This window comes from Odontesthes bonariensis, chromosome 16 (genome assembly GCF_027942865.1).
Source record: "Odontesthes bonariensis isolate fOdoBon6 chromosome 16, fOdoBon6.hap1, whole genome shotgun sequence".
Lineage (NCBI taxonomy): Eukaryota > Metazoa > Chordata > Actinopteri > Atheriniformes > Atherinopsidae > Odontesthes > Odontesthes bonariensis.
In genome coordinates this window covers 8,419,487-8,433,293 of record NC_134521.1, presented here as the reverse complement: position 1 = coordinate 8,433,293, position 13,807 = coordinate 8,419,487, and the positions used below count along the sequence as shown (strand labels likewise).

General features: G+C 38.6%; 2 protein-coding genes across 2 annotated transcripts; both read left to right on the top strand.

The window, feature by feature from the left end:
* Positions 1 to 1,250: 1,250 nt before the first annotated feature.
* On the top strand, positions 1,251 to 4,363 carry LOC142401673 (UDP-glucuronosyltransferase 1-2-like). Its single transcript, XM_075487139.1, has 3 exons — positions 1,251 to 1,529; positions 1,628 to 2,341; positions 3,779 to 4,363. The coding sequence occupies exons 1-3, from the start codon at positions 1,251 to 1,253 to the stop codon at positions 4,361 to 4,363; spliced, it is 1,578 nt and encodes a 525-aa protein (XP_075343254.1).
* A 5,344-nt stretch (positions 4,364 to 9,707) lies between these two features.
* LOC142401672 (UDP-glucuronosyltransferase 1-2-like) lies at positions 9,708 to 13,588 on the top strand. Its single transcript, XM_075487138.1, has 4 exons — positions 9,708 to 9,982; positions 10,149 to 10,447; positions 10,554 to 11,267; positions 12,992 to 13,588. The coding sequence occupies exons 2-4, from the start codon at positions 10,154 to 10,156 to the stop codon at positions 13,574 to 13,576; spliced, it is 1,593 nt and encodes a 530-aa protein (XP_075343253.1). The 5' UTR covers positions 9,708 to 9,982; positions 10,149 to 10,153; the 3' UTR covers positions 13,577 to 13,588.
* Positions 13,589 to 13,807: the final 219 nt, after the last annotated feature.

Below are 13,807 nucleotides of genomic sequence, written 5' to 3'. Positions count from 1 at the left end.
CTTGGCATGGAAAAGTTTGGGAACCCCTGTTTTACACCACTCTAGCTGCGCCCAGCGAACAGTCTTTCGATTTGGCTTTGGCAGCGACTCTAGAAAATGTAGATGTACAGTTTTCTTTGCGAGACGAACAGATAACTGCACTTAAGTTTTTTTTTTTTTTTAAAAAGGACGTTTTCGGAGTTTTGCCCACCGGGTACGGTAAAAGTTTAATTTGCCAGCTTGCTCCGTTGGTCCGTCGCGCTGACTACGTAATCCTTCTTCATCGCTCTGATTAGTTGTTGCGCCATCCTATTGCGTGGCGTTGAGTGCAGAGGCAACTTGACAGACAACCGTTTATCCCGCCCACACTGCTATCCAGCGTCACTAGACCCCTGTACAGCTTTTTGCTGTACGGGTCTGGCTTGCTAGGCTATCATGTCCCTTCTAGTGGCTCAAAGTTGTATTACCGGAAAGTCCGGCCCACCCCTTCAGTTCTCTCTGTGGTATATCTCAGCTGCATGGTACCTAGCTTTTTTTTTTACAAATCTAACATCATAGGTATTTTCAAACTCAGTTGATAGCTGCATCTTTTGAATATATTTTCCAAAATATGCTTAGTTTTTTACATAAATGCACAATTAACTATTTTAATAATAAAAGCTTTTTGAGCTTTTATTGTTATTAAGTAAAGTGTGAATGAATTCAGTGAATGAATAAAGTCTTGAAGCAGCTAATTGTCCAAAAACTGTGACTTGTACCATGACAATGAGTTATTGTACATGAACATTCTGGTCAAAAAAACAAAAAAAAAACAACATAGAGAAGGAATAGGAATATGCTAGTTGTTTTTCATAAATTCTAAATTAAGCAATAAAGCTATGATAACTTGGCAAAACACTCACATTTTATGTGACAAATGACATGTGCCACATGTTACTAATTTACTTGCAAGGGGAAAAATTATGTAATATAGTGGAGTTTGAACTCAAACATGCAATGAATGGACCCTCAGTTTGTGGGCCAGTAGCCCCACTGTTGTCTCCCTTAGGTGAGTGAATTCCAGAGACATTGCACGGTTGCGGTCATAAAACTGTATATTCCTTTATCAGTGTGTAATAATGAATCTGTAGTTGATGATGTTTAGTTTAAAAGAAATTTTACTGTGCTGTGTATACCTGAAAAAACTTAATTTAGCACATTTCTGATATAATGTGATAGATTGACTGACTGACTTTCTATTTCTTTTGTTTTTGTTTGACATTTTAGGAACCATGTGTGGAATAGCTGTATTGTTCAGTTTATGTCTGACTTTCCTCACACCACAATGCGATGGGGGAAACATTCTGGTGTACCCTGTAGATGGTAGCCACTGGATTAATATGAAGATTTTACTGGAAGAACTTCATGCCCGGGGACACAACATTACTGTGATCAGGGCCTCCACCAGCTGGTACATCCCAGAAAAGTCTCCCCTCTACACATCAATTACGGTGGAAATCAGCGAAGAAATTGAGAAGTACCTTGATGAGTATCTAAAAGAGCATATTAGGGTAGGTGATTAACTATGTACACGCGTAGCCCCATGTTTGTCATAACTACATCAAATAATCCCTTTCTCACCACTGTTTTTTCCAACCATTCCTTTTAGGCACAGAGAGAAGGGGATTCGCTGCTGAAATTTTTCAGACTTACAAAGGATTTCCTTGACATGCTATCGCATTTCCATTCAATATGGTCTGAAGCCATCATTCAAATATTTGATGATCACAATATGGTCAAAAGCCTTATGGATTCAAAATATGATCTGGTTCTCACTGACCCAGCCTTGGGTGCAGGCGTTGTTTTAGCCAAATTTCTCAAACTGCCACTGGTGCTCAATGTGCGCTGGATCACCAGCGGAGAGGGACACTTTGTTTTAGCCCCCTCACCACTTTCTTATATCCCAGTGCCAGGATCAGGTCTAACAGACAAAATGGATTTCATCCAGAGGGTGAAAAACAAGCTTTTCTATGGCATCATATTATTTCAGGAAAAAATCATGCTGGGCCCCATCTATGATGCCATCTGCGCTAAATATATTGAGGGTGGATGTGACATGGTCTCGCTGCTTCAGGAAGCAGACATTTGGCTGTTCAGGTCAGATTTTGTATTTGATTTCCCTCGGCCCACAATGCCAAACGTTGTCTACATAGGAGGATTCCAGTGCAAACCAGCTCAGCCTCTGCCTGCAGACCTGGAGGATTTTGTTCAGAGTGCTGGGGAGCATGGAGTAATCATCATGACTCTGGGAACTTTGGTAAACGGGTTGCCCAAAGAGGTTGCAGAGGAAATTGCCAGCGTCTTTGCCAAGATGCCCCAGAAGGTAACAGGAGCTTTTTGATTCCCTTTTTTACTACATTGTTTTGGATTGTTACATATTTACTGTATTTGCACTGTTTTTTTTTTTTCATCAGCTTATTGGTCACTTACAGTTCATCTTTTAACACTAAGATTTTAACCCTGAGGAGTGTCTAATATAAATGTCCCTTATTGTTATATCTGCTTATAATAACCTTTTAATGCACTTCATATAACCTAATACCCAATTTGTTGCATATAAAAATGTGAAGAATAATGTCAGCTATCACACTGAAAGCGCCAATGAGCCATCCGAGAAGTCGGTGCATGTAGACATTTACACAAAACAAAATTTAATTTGATGTAGATTTTTTTTCTGTGCATGATTCAATTGCTGAAAAATCAATAAAACATACGAAGCCCGTGCAGACTCATAACAGTGAATCAAATTTTATAGTTTGCATCCCCTACACCAACACAATGAATTTTAATTAAATAAATATGTTGTCCAAAAATGTGTTAATGTTAGTCCTATTTGTCAGTCTTTGGTTGTGAGAAGTGATAGCATATGAGCTAGGAGCCACCATTTTTGACTCTTTTCTCTTCTAAAACACACAAACAGTTGCCAGTACAGGACAGTGATTGGTGGAAAGCAGCTTGCTTGGACAAAATACCCTGGAGCTTCACAGAATTGATTATGTCATAATCATGAGCTCTTCCAAGACTCCAACTATCCTGATTTAACTTTTGGTCTAAAGTCCAACTATCTAACCTATAGCAGCCTGTTGGTTTGTCTGTAGTCTCTTATAGAAAACCTGTGAAAATGTCAGGCAAGGCAAGTTTATTGAGATGGGTCTGGCTGCAGATCTGGGTTTATTTGGTGTGGTTTAGTTTCAGGTCTGTTGCCAGACAGTCCAATGATCAACATTACTGTGCTACTTTCTTTTTTTTTTTTCTCCGTGGAAAGATTTTTTCATAGAATACAAAATGTTGACACGTCACAACTTTCAAGGCAAATGTAGACGTTAAACAATTTTGCAAATTGTTTTAGTTAGTCACCAAACTGAGGAGAAAACAAATGATCCACACATAAATAGCTACGAAGGGCTGCAAACTTAACATTTGTGTTCCAGACTTAAGGCAACCATTGACTGCAAACAGGTTGCATTCAGCTATTAAAAAAAAAAATCTTTGAAATTACTCCATCAAATGGTTTTGAGCTTGTGAAAATGGAAGGACTGAGTAAAAAAACAACAACAAAAAAACTTAAAGAACTAAATAAACTCTATATAAATAATGGAATATGTTTTAAGCCTTGAGTTTAAACATTAATAACTTAATTGCTTAATTGCTACAATCCATCATCCAGTGCATTGTATAATCATGATTAATGTGTGTCGAACATTAAACACTTATTAAGCTTTTTGATGTTAGTTGTAATATTTTTTTGTTTTCTGATCAGGTGATATGGAGGCACAAAGGGGAACGTCCTTCCACACTGGGCAACAACACTCTAATAGTAGACTGGATGCCACAGAAGGACCTTCTGGGTCACCCGCAGGTCAAAGTCTTTGTAGCTCATGGAGGAACCAATGGAGTCCAGGAGGCCATTTATCACGGGGTTCCGGTGCTCGGCATACCCCTGTTTTTTGACCAGTATGACAACCTTCTACGTCTGCAGGAGCGAGGAGCGGCAAAGATAATTCAGCTAGCTGATGTGAATGGTCGCACATTTGAGGAAGGTATTAAGGAGGTGCTCCATAAAGACAGCTACAGGCAGAACATACAAAGAATGTCCCGTTTGCACAGAGATCAACCAGTAGCACCCATGGATCAGGCCGTCTTCTGGGTAGAATATGTGATGCGTCACAAAGGAGCGCCTCACCTGCGTACGGAGTCTTATAAGATGCCCTGGTACTCATACTACTGTTTGGATGTACTCATTCTTCTGTTGACTCTCGTAATTGCGCCCTTCCTCTTGATTTTTGCCATCTTTAGATATCTATGCTGCACAAGAACAAGAAAGACTAAAACCAAACAAAATTGACACATATTCAGAAATATACCTATCATAGTTCTTGGAAGTTCTGTGTTAAGCTTCTAATTACTTTAGCTTTTTTAGGTTTCTGTGCCACAAATGAAGAAAGATAAAAAAAAAAAACTAACAGAATTGAAAAAGGTTAAATTAGTCAGCACTGTACCTAGACTAATCTTTTTAGGGTCGCGGGGTGCTGGAGCCTTTCCCAGCTGCCATTGGGCGAAAGGCGGGGTACACCCTGGACAGGTCGCCAGTCCATCACAGACTTTGGCTACTCTTACCTCTTAATTTTGAATGAGTACATATGTCCAATCGTCTACAATGACTACAACAATCAAATTTTTTGTACTTTTTCAAGATCAGTTCAGTTGCCAGTTGATTCGGTGTAGAAGGTTTCATTCATTTTTTCCTTAGTCTGGAACTGGGTTCGAGCTTGGCCATGTCTAAGTGCATTGAGTGTCTGCAAAATGGTTGGCTGATATTTGCTTCAAAGAATTTTTTAATCGATGTAACTATGTACCAAAGTGGCTGATGTTTCGTTATCTTGATAGATTAATGTTTTGGTAATTTTGTAACACAGAAACATGGCATTTTTGGGGGGCTGCAAAATTTCAGCCAAGAAGTTGGAAATGAAAGCAAAAAAACTTAAGACTGCTACATCAATCCCTTGCCATCCTGAAATACTGCAATTTTTTTGTGTGGTTAAGTAAGATAATGATGTAATGTAATGTTGGGATAGGCTGCACCCACTACCTAATGTTCATATCACTTCAGCTTTTTTGAGGAGGAAGTCATAGTAGTTCTGTCAGGATTTGTGGATTTGTTTTTTCTTTCTATTTTTCTGTGTTTTGTTTCTATTCTGTTTTCTTCTCATTTGTGTTCTTGAGTCTTTGGTTTGAATTAGAATTTATTGTGTTTGTATTTGTCTTGATTTGTCTTTTTGTTTTTAGTTACTCTCGTGGTTTCTTTTGATTTTTCTTGTCCTTGTCTTGAGTTTTTAGTCTTTTCTCTGTAATGATTTCTAAGTCTTTTGGTTCTGTGTTCTGGGGTAAACTTACTTTATCCCGGCATTCACTCCTGTATTTAGATCTTCTCATTACTCCTGGTATCCTCGGTTTCCCTGTTTGATCCTCAGTTCCATTTTCACACCTGTCTCCAACTCGATCAACCACAGCTGCAACCACTATGGGCAATATGCACTGAATTGTGGGTGGAGTATGATGTGAAGAAAGGTCAAGGGACAAAAAAATCTCCTCTCTAATAATGTAATGTTTCTGTTTTTGATATGTTGTTGTTTTTATAACACATTTCATATCCACTTAACACAGATCATGATGTCATCAGTAAAGTTGCTGCAAATTGTAACCATTGTGTGCAGAATTATGTCTTGGAACACAACGAGTCATTCAGTCACTGCAACTAAAGAGTTCACATTTACCAACTGCCCATCTCTCTGTGCCTTACTAGAAATTGTCCCTTCTTCTGAGCTTTTATGATACTTTGTCTCATTGTGTGTGGTGTTCTGTAATGCACATAGCAAAATCCTATTGCACTACTCATTCTGCTGCACTGGCAGCAGCCTCCACTTTCCCTGTGGAAAAGTGGATGATAATAAGAAATAAGAAAATACCTTTTATTTGTGATAAATACCAAACTGCCATACTGATCAAACTTGGTTTTGCCAGCCAAACTTTTGCAGACTAAACACTAAATTTACAGCTTCAAATCTCCTGAGGCTGAAGTGATGGATCTTTTCTTGGTGTCAAAAATGTTTCCCTATTTAAAACTACCTTGATTTCACAAAAACTATTAGAAACTTTAAGCCTTTCATGAGACATCTTTTACCTCAATCATACAGTGTGTACATCAAAATCCAAATATCACCAAAAAAAAAGGGCAGGCAAAAGGACCCAGCAGAAACTACACAATATGCCTTTTTTTTGTCTGGAAAGCAAAGTTGTGTGCATGTTTTTCTGCAGCCTGTGTTTGAGAAAACCAGTCTAGCCAAATAGGCCACAGTGGATTGGAGAAAAGAAAGCAAAGGTATGAGGAAAACTGTTGTGCAGGCTCTCTTTCCACACCCACAATTACCTGAAAAGAAACATGAACTATGCAAGCAGTTATATAAATGTGCTTTTTAAGGAGCCTTTTCTCTCCCTTTTTTCATTGTTTTGTGGGATGCTCTGCTGTTCAAAACATGTAGCTGAGGTTAACCTTCCCTATAGGAAGAAATAGACACTTATTTTACTGAACACTTTCAAAGAGAAGCCATGGACAGTCAGGTAAGCAAACAACATTAAAATCCAATCTTTGGCTTTTTTTTGTTTCCTTTCTCATAAAATAAGCACTTTAAACTTATTGTCACACGTCATCCTCAGACTGTCAAAGCCAAAGACGCAAATATTGTGTCTCGTGGTCTATATACGGTAATCATGATTTTTGACACACTAATGCTAGCTTGGCTTTGACTTTTTCTTGTCCTTAACATAAGCATCAACTTTGTTTCAGGGATATGACCATTTTGTAAATTTTTTTAGACAACAAAGTATGCGGTGTCTATGGGAATGAAAACGGTTTATTGGAAACAGCTGCATGAAAGTTTATCCCTCTGTTTACACTGTATTCATTTAGGCACATTACTACTATGTTAAAGGTGGGGTCTGAGATCTTGGAAAAACGGTTCCTGCAAGCTATATTTTTGAAAATACACAACCTTGCCTCTCCCTTCAGCCCACCCCTCGAAACCACGCCTTCAAAACACATGAACGAGTCACGAGTCTGTGAACGCGCAGGGGGGAGGGGGGCTGACGGTTGATTGGCGTGTCAGAATCCAATAGAAGTAACTCTCATCATTACTTCTATTGGTCACACATTTCCTCTTGCTACACCCTCTACAATGGACTAAAATATTATTTTTTTTCCCAAACATTCTATTTTAGTGGGTGCAATGGGGTCGTGAGGAGGTTTTCAGACAATATGATAAAAAATGCTCCAGAAAACATCACAGACCCCACCTTTAAGGCAAAGAAAAATAAGGGAACTTGGTTTCAATCCTTTTTTCACCTCCCAGGAAAAAAACAAAAGAGAAAAAAATAAAGCCACGATGCTGCCCTGCTCAAACTGAGGTATGGAGGGTTTGTCCTGCTTGCAGAGATCTTAAATACTGGGTCATGGTCAGATTTAGTATGTACTAAGTATTTTGGTAATCTCTGTTTGTAGATATTTTGTCTGTGAATAACAATTTTCTTATTTTTTTCTGAGTGAAAATAACTGGGAACCAGAGAAATGTGTTCTACAACAGTTGTAGCCATATTGTAAAAAGAACATAGTCTAACCCAGCTATGATAATTTTTAAACCTAACCAAGCAATGTTATTATTTAAACCCAATCAGGAAGTGACAAAGGTCTTCTTTTCATAGATCATGAGTAATAAAATAAAAGTTATGTGGGTCTAAAAATGAAGTCACATAACAAGGATATGATCAGAGATTAAGATCAGATTAAGATCAGACTTTACATCAGATTTATTGTGATGCATACACACACAATTTGTCCTCCGCTTTTAACCCATCCAGGTTGGCACCTGTTGACACACTCATGCACAGGGTCACACACTCATTGAGACAGATGCCAACCCAGAGCAGTGGGCAGCCATTCACAGCGCCTGGGGAGTGGTGCCTTGCTCAAGGGCACCTCGGCTGTGACAAGGAGGTGGACTGACACCCCTCCAGCTGTTAGTTTCACCAATCTTTTTGAGTGGTGAGAGTGGGAATCGAACCGCCAACCTTCCGCCCAATATGGTTCAGAATGCTGCATGTAGCTGCACCAGCCAGACACCCCCTTCTCCCTTATCTCCTTATGAGTACTTTTTGACTCTAATCTAAAGACGAGAGAATGATGTCTGCTATGAAAACACTGATATGGGTCATATTTCCTTCCTGCAGCTTGTTGGGGAGGTACTTTACATGATGCTGAAGAATGCATAAACAGCCTCTATGGTCGTATTGATTTGAGGACAGTAACATGAGGGAAAGTGGCCAAATTTAAACAATTAGCTTAAACAAATGGAAAAGTAATATTTTCACCTGTCTTTATCCACTGCAAGTATTTTTTCACGCAGCCTTTGTGTGCTTGGCAAGCTAATAGGAACTGTTATGGGGAAAAGCTGCAGGAATACTCTGTTGATGAGAAAAACAAAACAAAAAACATGCTTTTAGACACAAGTAGTTTGAACTATTTCAGTAAGTTAAGTTTCGCACACTTTAAGACACACACAGCTTGGCAGTTCCAATATGAGTCAGTCCTCCTCCTCAAATCAAGGCCCACGGGTCATATGTTCAAAGAAACATACGACCCGCTGCAACCATTCCCTTTGTCTGTTGCTACAAGAGGTTGCGTAAGAAGTACTTTTAAGAGCAAGCACACTCCTGTTCATTTAGCCTAGTCAGCATTATCAAGGAAAGTGCATAACTTTTTTTTTTGAGGAGGATGGCATAGGTGCAATATGCTAAATATTGTCCTAATTTTCTTGATTTTGCATCACTGTATCTCATGTCTGAAGTTGGGACTTAAAATGGGGGCGTTTCTGGGAGGTCTGCTCAAATTCCCTATTTTTCTCCTGGATTTTTCACTTTTTTTGTGAACAATTGTTTTATTGAAATTATAATCTCACATGACAAGATTGGGTAGTACAAAAAATTTTAATACACCCCTCCCTCCCTCCAGGATGTTTTACTTTTATAAATCTGAAATACATCAAATTGATCAATTCTCAAAGATATGTTTCCAAGATATATGTGTATGCATAAAGCCTCTGGCTCTTGACTAAACTACAATTGCTTTTAAACTTAGTAAACATCTGAAGAGTATGTAGAATATGTTTAAAATGCCCGGCCAATTAGAACAATTACAGCAGTCTTTGCACTGAAAAAACTAAAATCTGCAACTATTTTGATAACTAATTAATCAAATACCATTATCATGTGTGATTCTTTTTCAATTTGCAGTGAACAGAATCATTTAGAAGGCTGTTTCTGAACTTTTAAAATAAAACCCCCAAAAATGTATTATGCATGCAAAGAATGCAAATTTTGATCAGTAATGAAAGTAGTCATTAGTTGGAATATAGAATCTAGAATAACTCCACTTACACTAACTACAGCAGCAAATTTTTTAGTTTTTTTCCTGCAGGTATTTACTTGCGCCTGCAACGTGATATGAAACTCATGGAGCTTAGCCTTGCATAATGCACTGTAATATCCTTACGAAATAGGTCACAGGTTTGTCTGATGAAAGCACTGTTCTGGTTTGGCAGCAGAAAACACATTCACTAAAGTACAGTGCACAGAATACACAGCACAGGGTGCTAGCAGCTTTTCAACAACTTCATTGAATGAATTGTTTTAACTTTGAGGACTTGACAAAGGAGAAATTATCACTTTGTTTATCATTTGCAGAATGTTCATAGTAGCTTCAAGTGACACGTGCCACAGGTAACTTATTTACCTGTAAAAGGACATACTATATCATCTGTGGGGCTGGAATTTGAACTCAAATATCTAAGGAATCCCTTTGATGGACTGTCAGACCGAGGGAAAGAAGGATAACTGTTGCCTCTTTTGACAATAGGTAAGTGAATTTCAGAACCCTTACAATGTTGTGGTGTAAATCTATTATATTTACTTTTTAGTGAGTGTAATTTTCACCATTTACAACTATGAGCTTGTTTATATTGAATTCGTAAGATAAAAGCATATTCACTAAAAGCACATTTATGTTTTCATTTGCATTTTAGGAGCCATGCAGTTGCATCATGTGTGTGGGATATTTGTATCCTTCAGTTTATGTCTGACTTTCTTCACACCACAATGCGATGGGGGAAACATTCTGGTGTACCCTGTAGATGGTAGCCACTGGATTAATATGAAGATTTTACTGGAAGAACTTCATGCCCGGGGACACAACATTACTGTGATCAGGTCCTCCACCAGCTGGTACATCCCAGAAAAGTCTCCCCTCTACACATCTATTACACTTGAAATGGATGAAGGTTTTGAGAAATTTTTTGATGTGTACTTACAGGAGCACATGAGGGTATGTGATGATACATATATTTATTGGGAATTATGTATATCATTTAGTTATTTATACATGAGGATAATTACTTTTTAACACAATTTTTTCAAACCATTCATTTTAGGCACAGAGAGAAGGAGCTTCAATACTGACTTTCTTCAAGCTCACCACGGATTTCCTTTCTATGGTTACTGAAGCACATTCCCTGTGCTGTGAGTCTATAGTTCAAATGTTTGAAAACCAGAATTTGGTGAAACGTATAATAGATTCTCACTATGATCTGGTTCTCACTGACCCAGCCATGGGTGCAGGTGTTGTGTTAGCCAAATTTCTCAAACTGCCACTGGTGCTCAATGTGCGCTGGATCACCAGCGGAGAGGGACACTTTGTTTTAGCCCCCTCACCACTTTCTTATGTCCCAGTGCCAGGATCAGGTCTAACAGACAAAATGGATTTCATCCAGAGGGTCAAAAACATGCTTTTCTATGGCATCATATTATTTCAGGAAAAAATCATGCTGGGCCCCATCTATGATGCCATCTGCGCTAAATATATTGAGGGTGGATGTGACATGGTCTCGCTGCTTCAGGAAGCAGACATTTGGCTGTTCAGGTCAGATTTTGTATTTGATTTCCCTCGGCCCACAATGCCAAACGTTGTCTACATAGGAGGATTCCAGTGCAAACCAGCTCAGCCTCTGCCTGCAGACCTGGAGGATTTTGTTCAGAGTGCTGGGGAGCATGGAGTAATCATCATGACTCTGGGAACTTTGGTAAACGCGTTGCCCAAAGAGGTTGCAGAGGAAATTGCCAGCGTCTTTGCCAAGATGCCCCAGAAGGTAACAGGAGCTTTTTGATTCCCTTTTTTACTACATTGTTTTGGATTGTTACATATTTACTGTATTTGCACTGTTTTTTTTTTCATCAGCTTATTGGTCACTTACAGTTCATCTTTTAACACTAAGATTTTAACCCTGAAGAGTGTCTAATATAAATGTCCCTTATTGCTATGTCTGCTTATAATAACCTTTTAATGCACTTCATATAACCTAATACCTAATTTGTTGCATATAAAAATGTGAAGAATAATGTCAGCTATCACACTGAAAGCGCCAATGAGCCATCCGAGAAGTCGGTGCATGTAGACATTTACACACAAAAAAAAGATGTCATTTGATGTAGATTTTTTTTCTGTGCATGATTCAATTGCTGAAAAATCAATAAAACAAACGAAGCCCGTGCAGACTCATAACAGTGAATCAAATTTTATAGTTTGCATCCCTACACCAACACAATGAATTTGAATTAGATAAATATGTTGTCCAAAAATGTGTTAATTCAAGAAAAGACATGCATTAGCTTCTGTTCATATTCAGAATATTGCTGGGCTGAGAGACAAAACTGATCCATCTGAGAAATGGCAAAAACTGTAGGATTGGCCAAATCAAGAAGTGAATAGTGAACTCAGCCATATCAAAGGGTCCAGAGGATCATAAAGGGTAACTAAAGGAGATAATCACGGAAATCATGATCCTTAGTTCTCAACCCATTTGAGCATCTTTGGAGGCCGGAATAATGTGGAAATTTGCTGACAGTCACTATGTTTTGGGAACTGTCAAACTGGTTTGTGCAAACCTGACAAGCCAAATGGTTTGTTACACAGAGCCACCTGGAGAGTCACTGCTGTAAAGTGTTTGGAAAAGGGCAAGAACATTCTGAAAATACTTGGCCGGTCGGTGGAATTGATAAGTTTGAAAAATTAAACTCATAAATTAAATGACATCTGTTCCACTGGAAGTAGCAAATTGCAAATGTTAGTCCTATTTTTCATCCTTTGGTTCTAAGAACCAAAGGCCACCATTTTTGACTCTTTTCTCTTCTAAAACACACAAACAGTTGCCAGTACAGGACAGTGATTGGTGGAAAGCAGCTTGCTTGGACAAAATACCCTGGAGCTTCACAGAATTGATTATGTCATAATCATGAGCTCTTCCAAGACTCCAACTATACTGATATACTGAACTTTTGGTCTAAAGTCCAACTATCTAACCTATAGCAGCCTGTTGGTTTGTCTGTAGTCTCTTATAGAAAAACCTGTGAAAACGTAATATCATAGTTGTAAAGCAAGTAATTAAGAAGCAAATAAACCATTGTTTGAAATACTGTGCAAATACAAAATTTAATGAAGCTTAATATTAATGCCCTACATGGTCCAAGACAGTTCAACTATAGAATGTCAACAGTTAACCATTGACTGCAAACAGGTTGCATTCAGCAATTTAAACAAATTTCTTTGAAATTACTCCGTCAAATGGTTTTGAGCTTGTGAAAATGGAAGGACTGAGAAAAAAAAACAACAACAAAAAAACTTAAAGAACTAAAGAAACTATATAAATAATGGAATATGTTTTAAGCCTTGAGTTTAAACATTAATAACTTAATTGCTTAATTGCTACAATCCATCATCCAGTGCATTGTATAATCATGATTAATGTGTGTCGAACATTAAACACTTATTAAGCTTTTTGATGTTAGTTGTAATATTTTTTTGTTTTCTGATCAGGTGATATGGAGGCACAAAGGGGAACGTCCTTCCACACTGGGCAACAACACTCTAATAGTAGACTGGATGCCACAGAAGGACCTTCTGGGTCACCCGCAGGTCAAAGTCTTTGTAGCTCATGGAGGAACCAATGGAGTCCAGGAGGCCATTTATCACGGGGTTCCGGTGCTCGGCATACCCCTGTTTTTTGACCAGTATGACAACCTTCTACGTCTGCAGGAGCGAGGAGCGGCAAAGATAATTCAGCTAGCTGATGTGAATGGTCGCACATTTGAGGAAGGTATTAAGGAGGTGCTCCATAAAGACAGCTACAGGCAGAACATACAAAGAATGTCCCGTTTGCACAGAGATCAACCAGTAGCACCCATGGATCAGGCCGTCTTCTGGGTAGAATATGTGATGCGTCACAAAGGAGCGCCTCACCTGCATACGGAGTCTTATAAGATGCCCTGGTACTCATACTACTGTTTGGATGTACTCATTCTTTTGATGACTCTCGTAATTGCGCCCTTCCTCTTGATTTTTGCCATCTTTAGATATCTATGCTGCACCAGAACAAGAAAGACTAAAACCAAACAAAATTGACACATATTCAGAAATATACCTATCATAGTTCTTGGAGGTTCTGTGATAAGCTTCTAATCACTTTAGCTTTTTTAGGTTTCTTTGCCACAAATGAAGAAAGATAAAAAAAAAACTAACAGAATTGAAAAAGGTTAAATTAGTCAGCACTGTACCTAGACTAATCTTTTTAGGGTCGCGGGGTGCTGGAGCCTTTCCCAGCTGCCATTGGGCGAAAGGCGGGGTACACCCTGG

Bases quoted from the DNA above. Each gene is read 5' to 3' on its own strand.
- LOC142401673 (XM_075487139.1), top strand. From the start codon at position 1,251: ATGTGTGGAATAGCTGTATTGTTCAGTTTATGTCTGACTTTCCTCACA. The intron at 1,530-1,627 runs GTAGGTGATTAA...CATTCCTTTTAG, and splicing joins ATCTAAAAGAGCATATTAGG to GCACAGAGAGAAGGGGATTC. The intron at 2,342-3,778 runs GTAACAGGAGCT...TTTTCTGATCAG, and splicing joins TTGCCAAGATGCCCCAGAAG to GTGATATGGAGGCACAAAGG.
- LOC142401672 (XM_075487138.1), top strand. From the start codon at position 10,154: ATGCAGTTGCATCATGTGTGTGGGATATTTGTATCCTTCAGTTTATGT. The intron at 10,448-10,553 runs GTATGTGATGAT...CATTCATTTTAG, and splicing joins ACTTACAGGAGCACATGAGG to GCACAGAGAGAAGGAGCTTC. The intron at 11,268-12,991 runs GTAACAGGAGCT...TTTTCTGATCAG, and splicing joins TTGCCAAGATGCCCCAGAAG to GTGATATGGAGGCACAAAGG.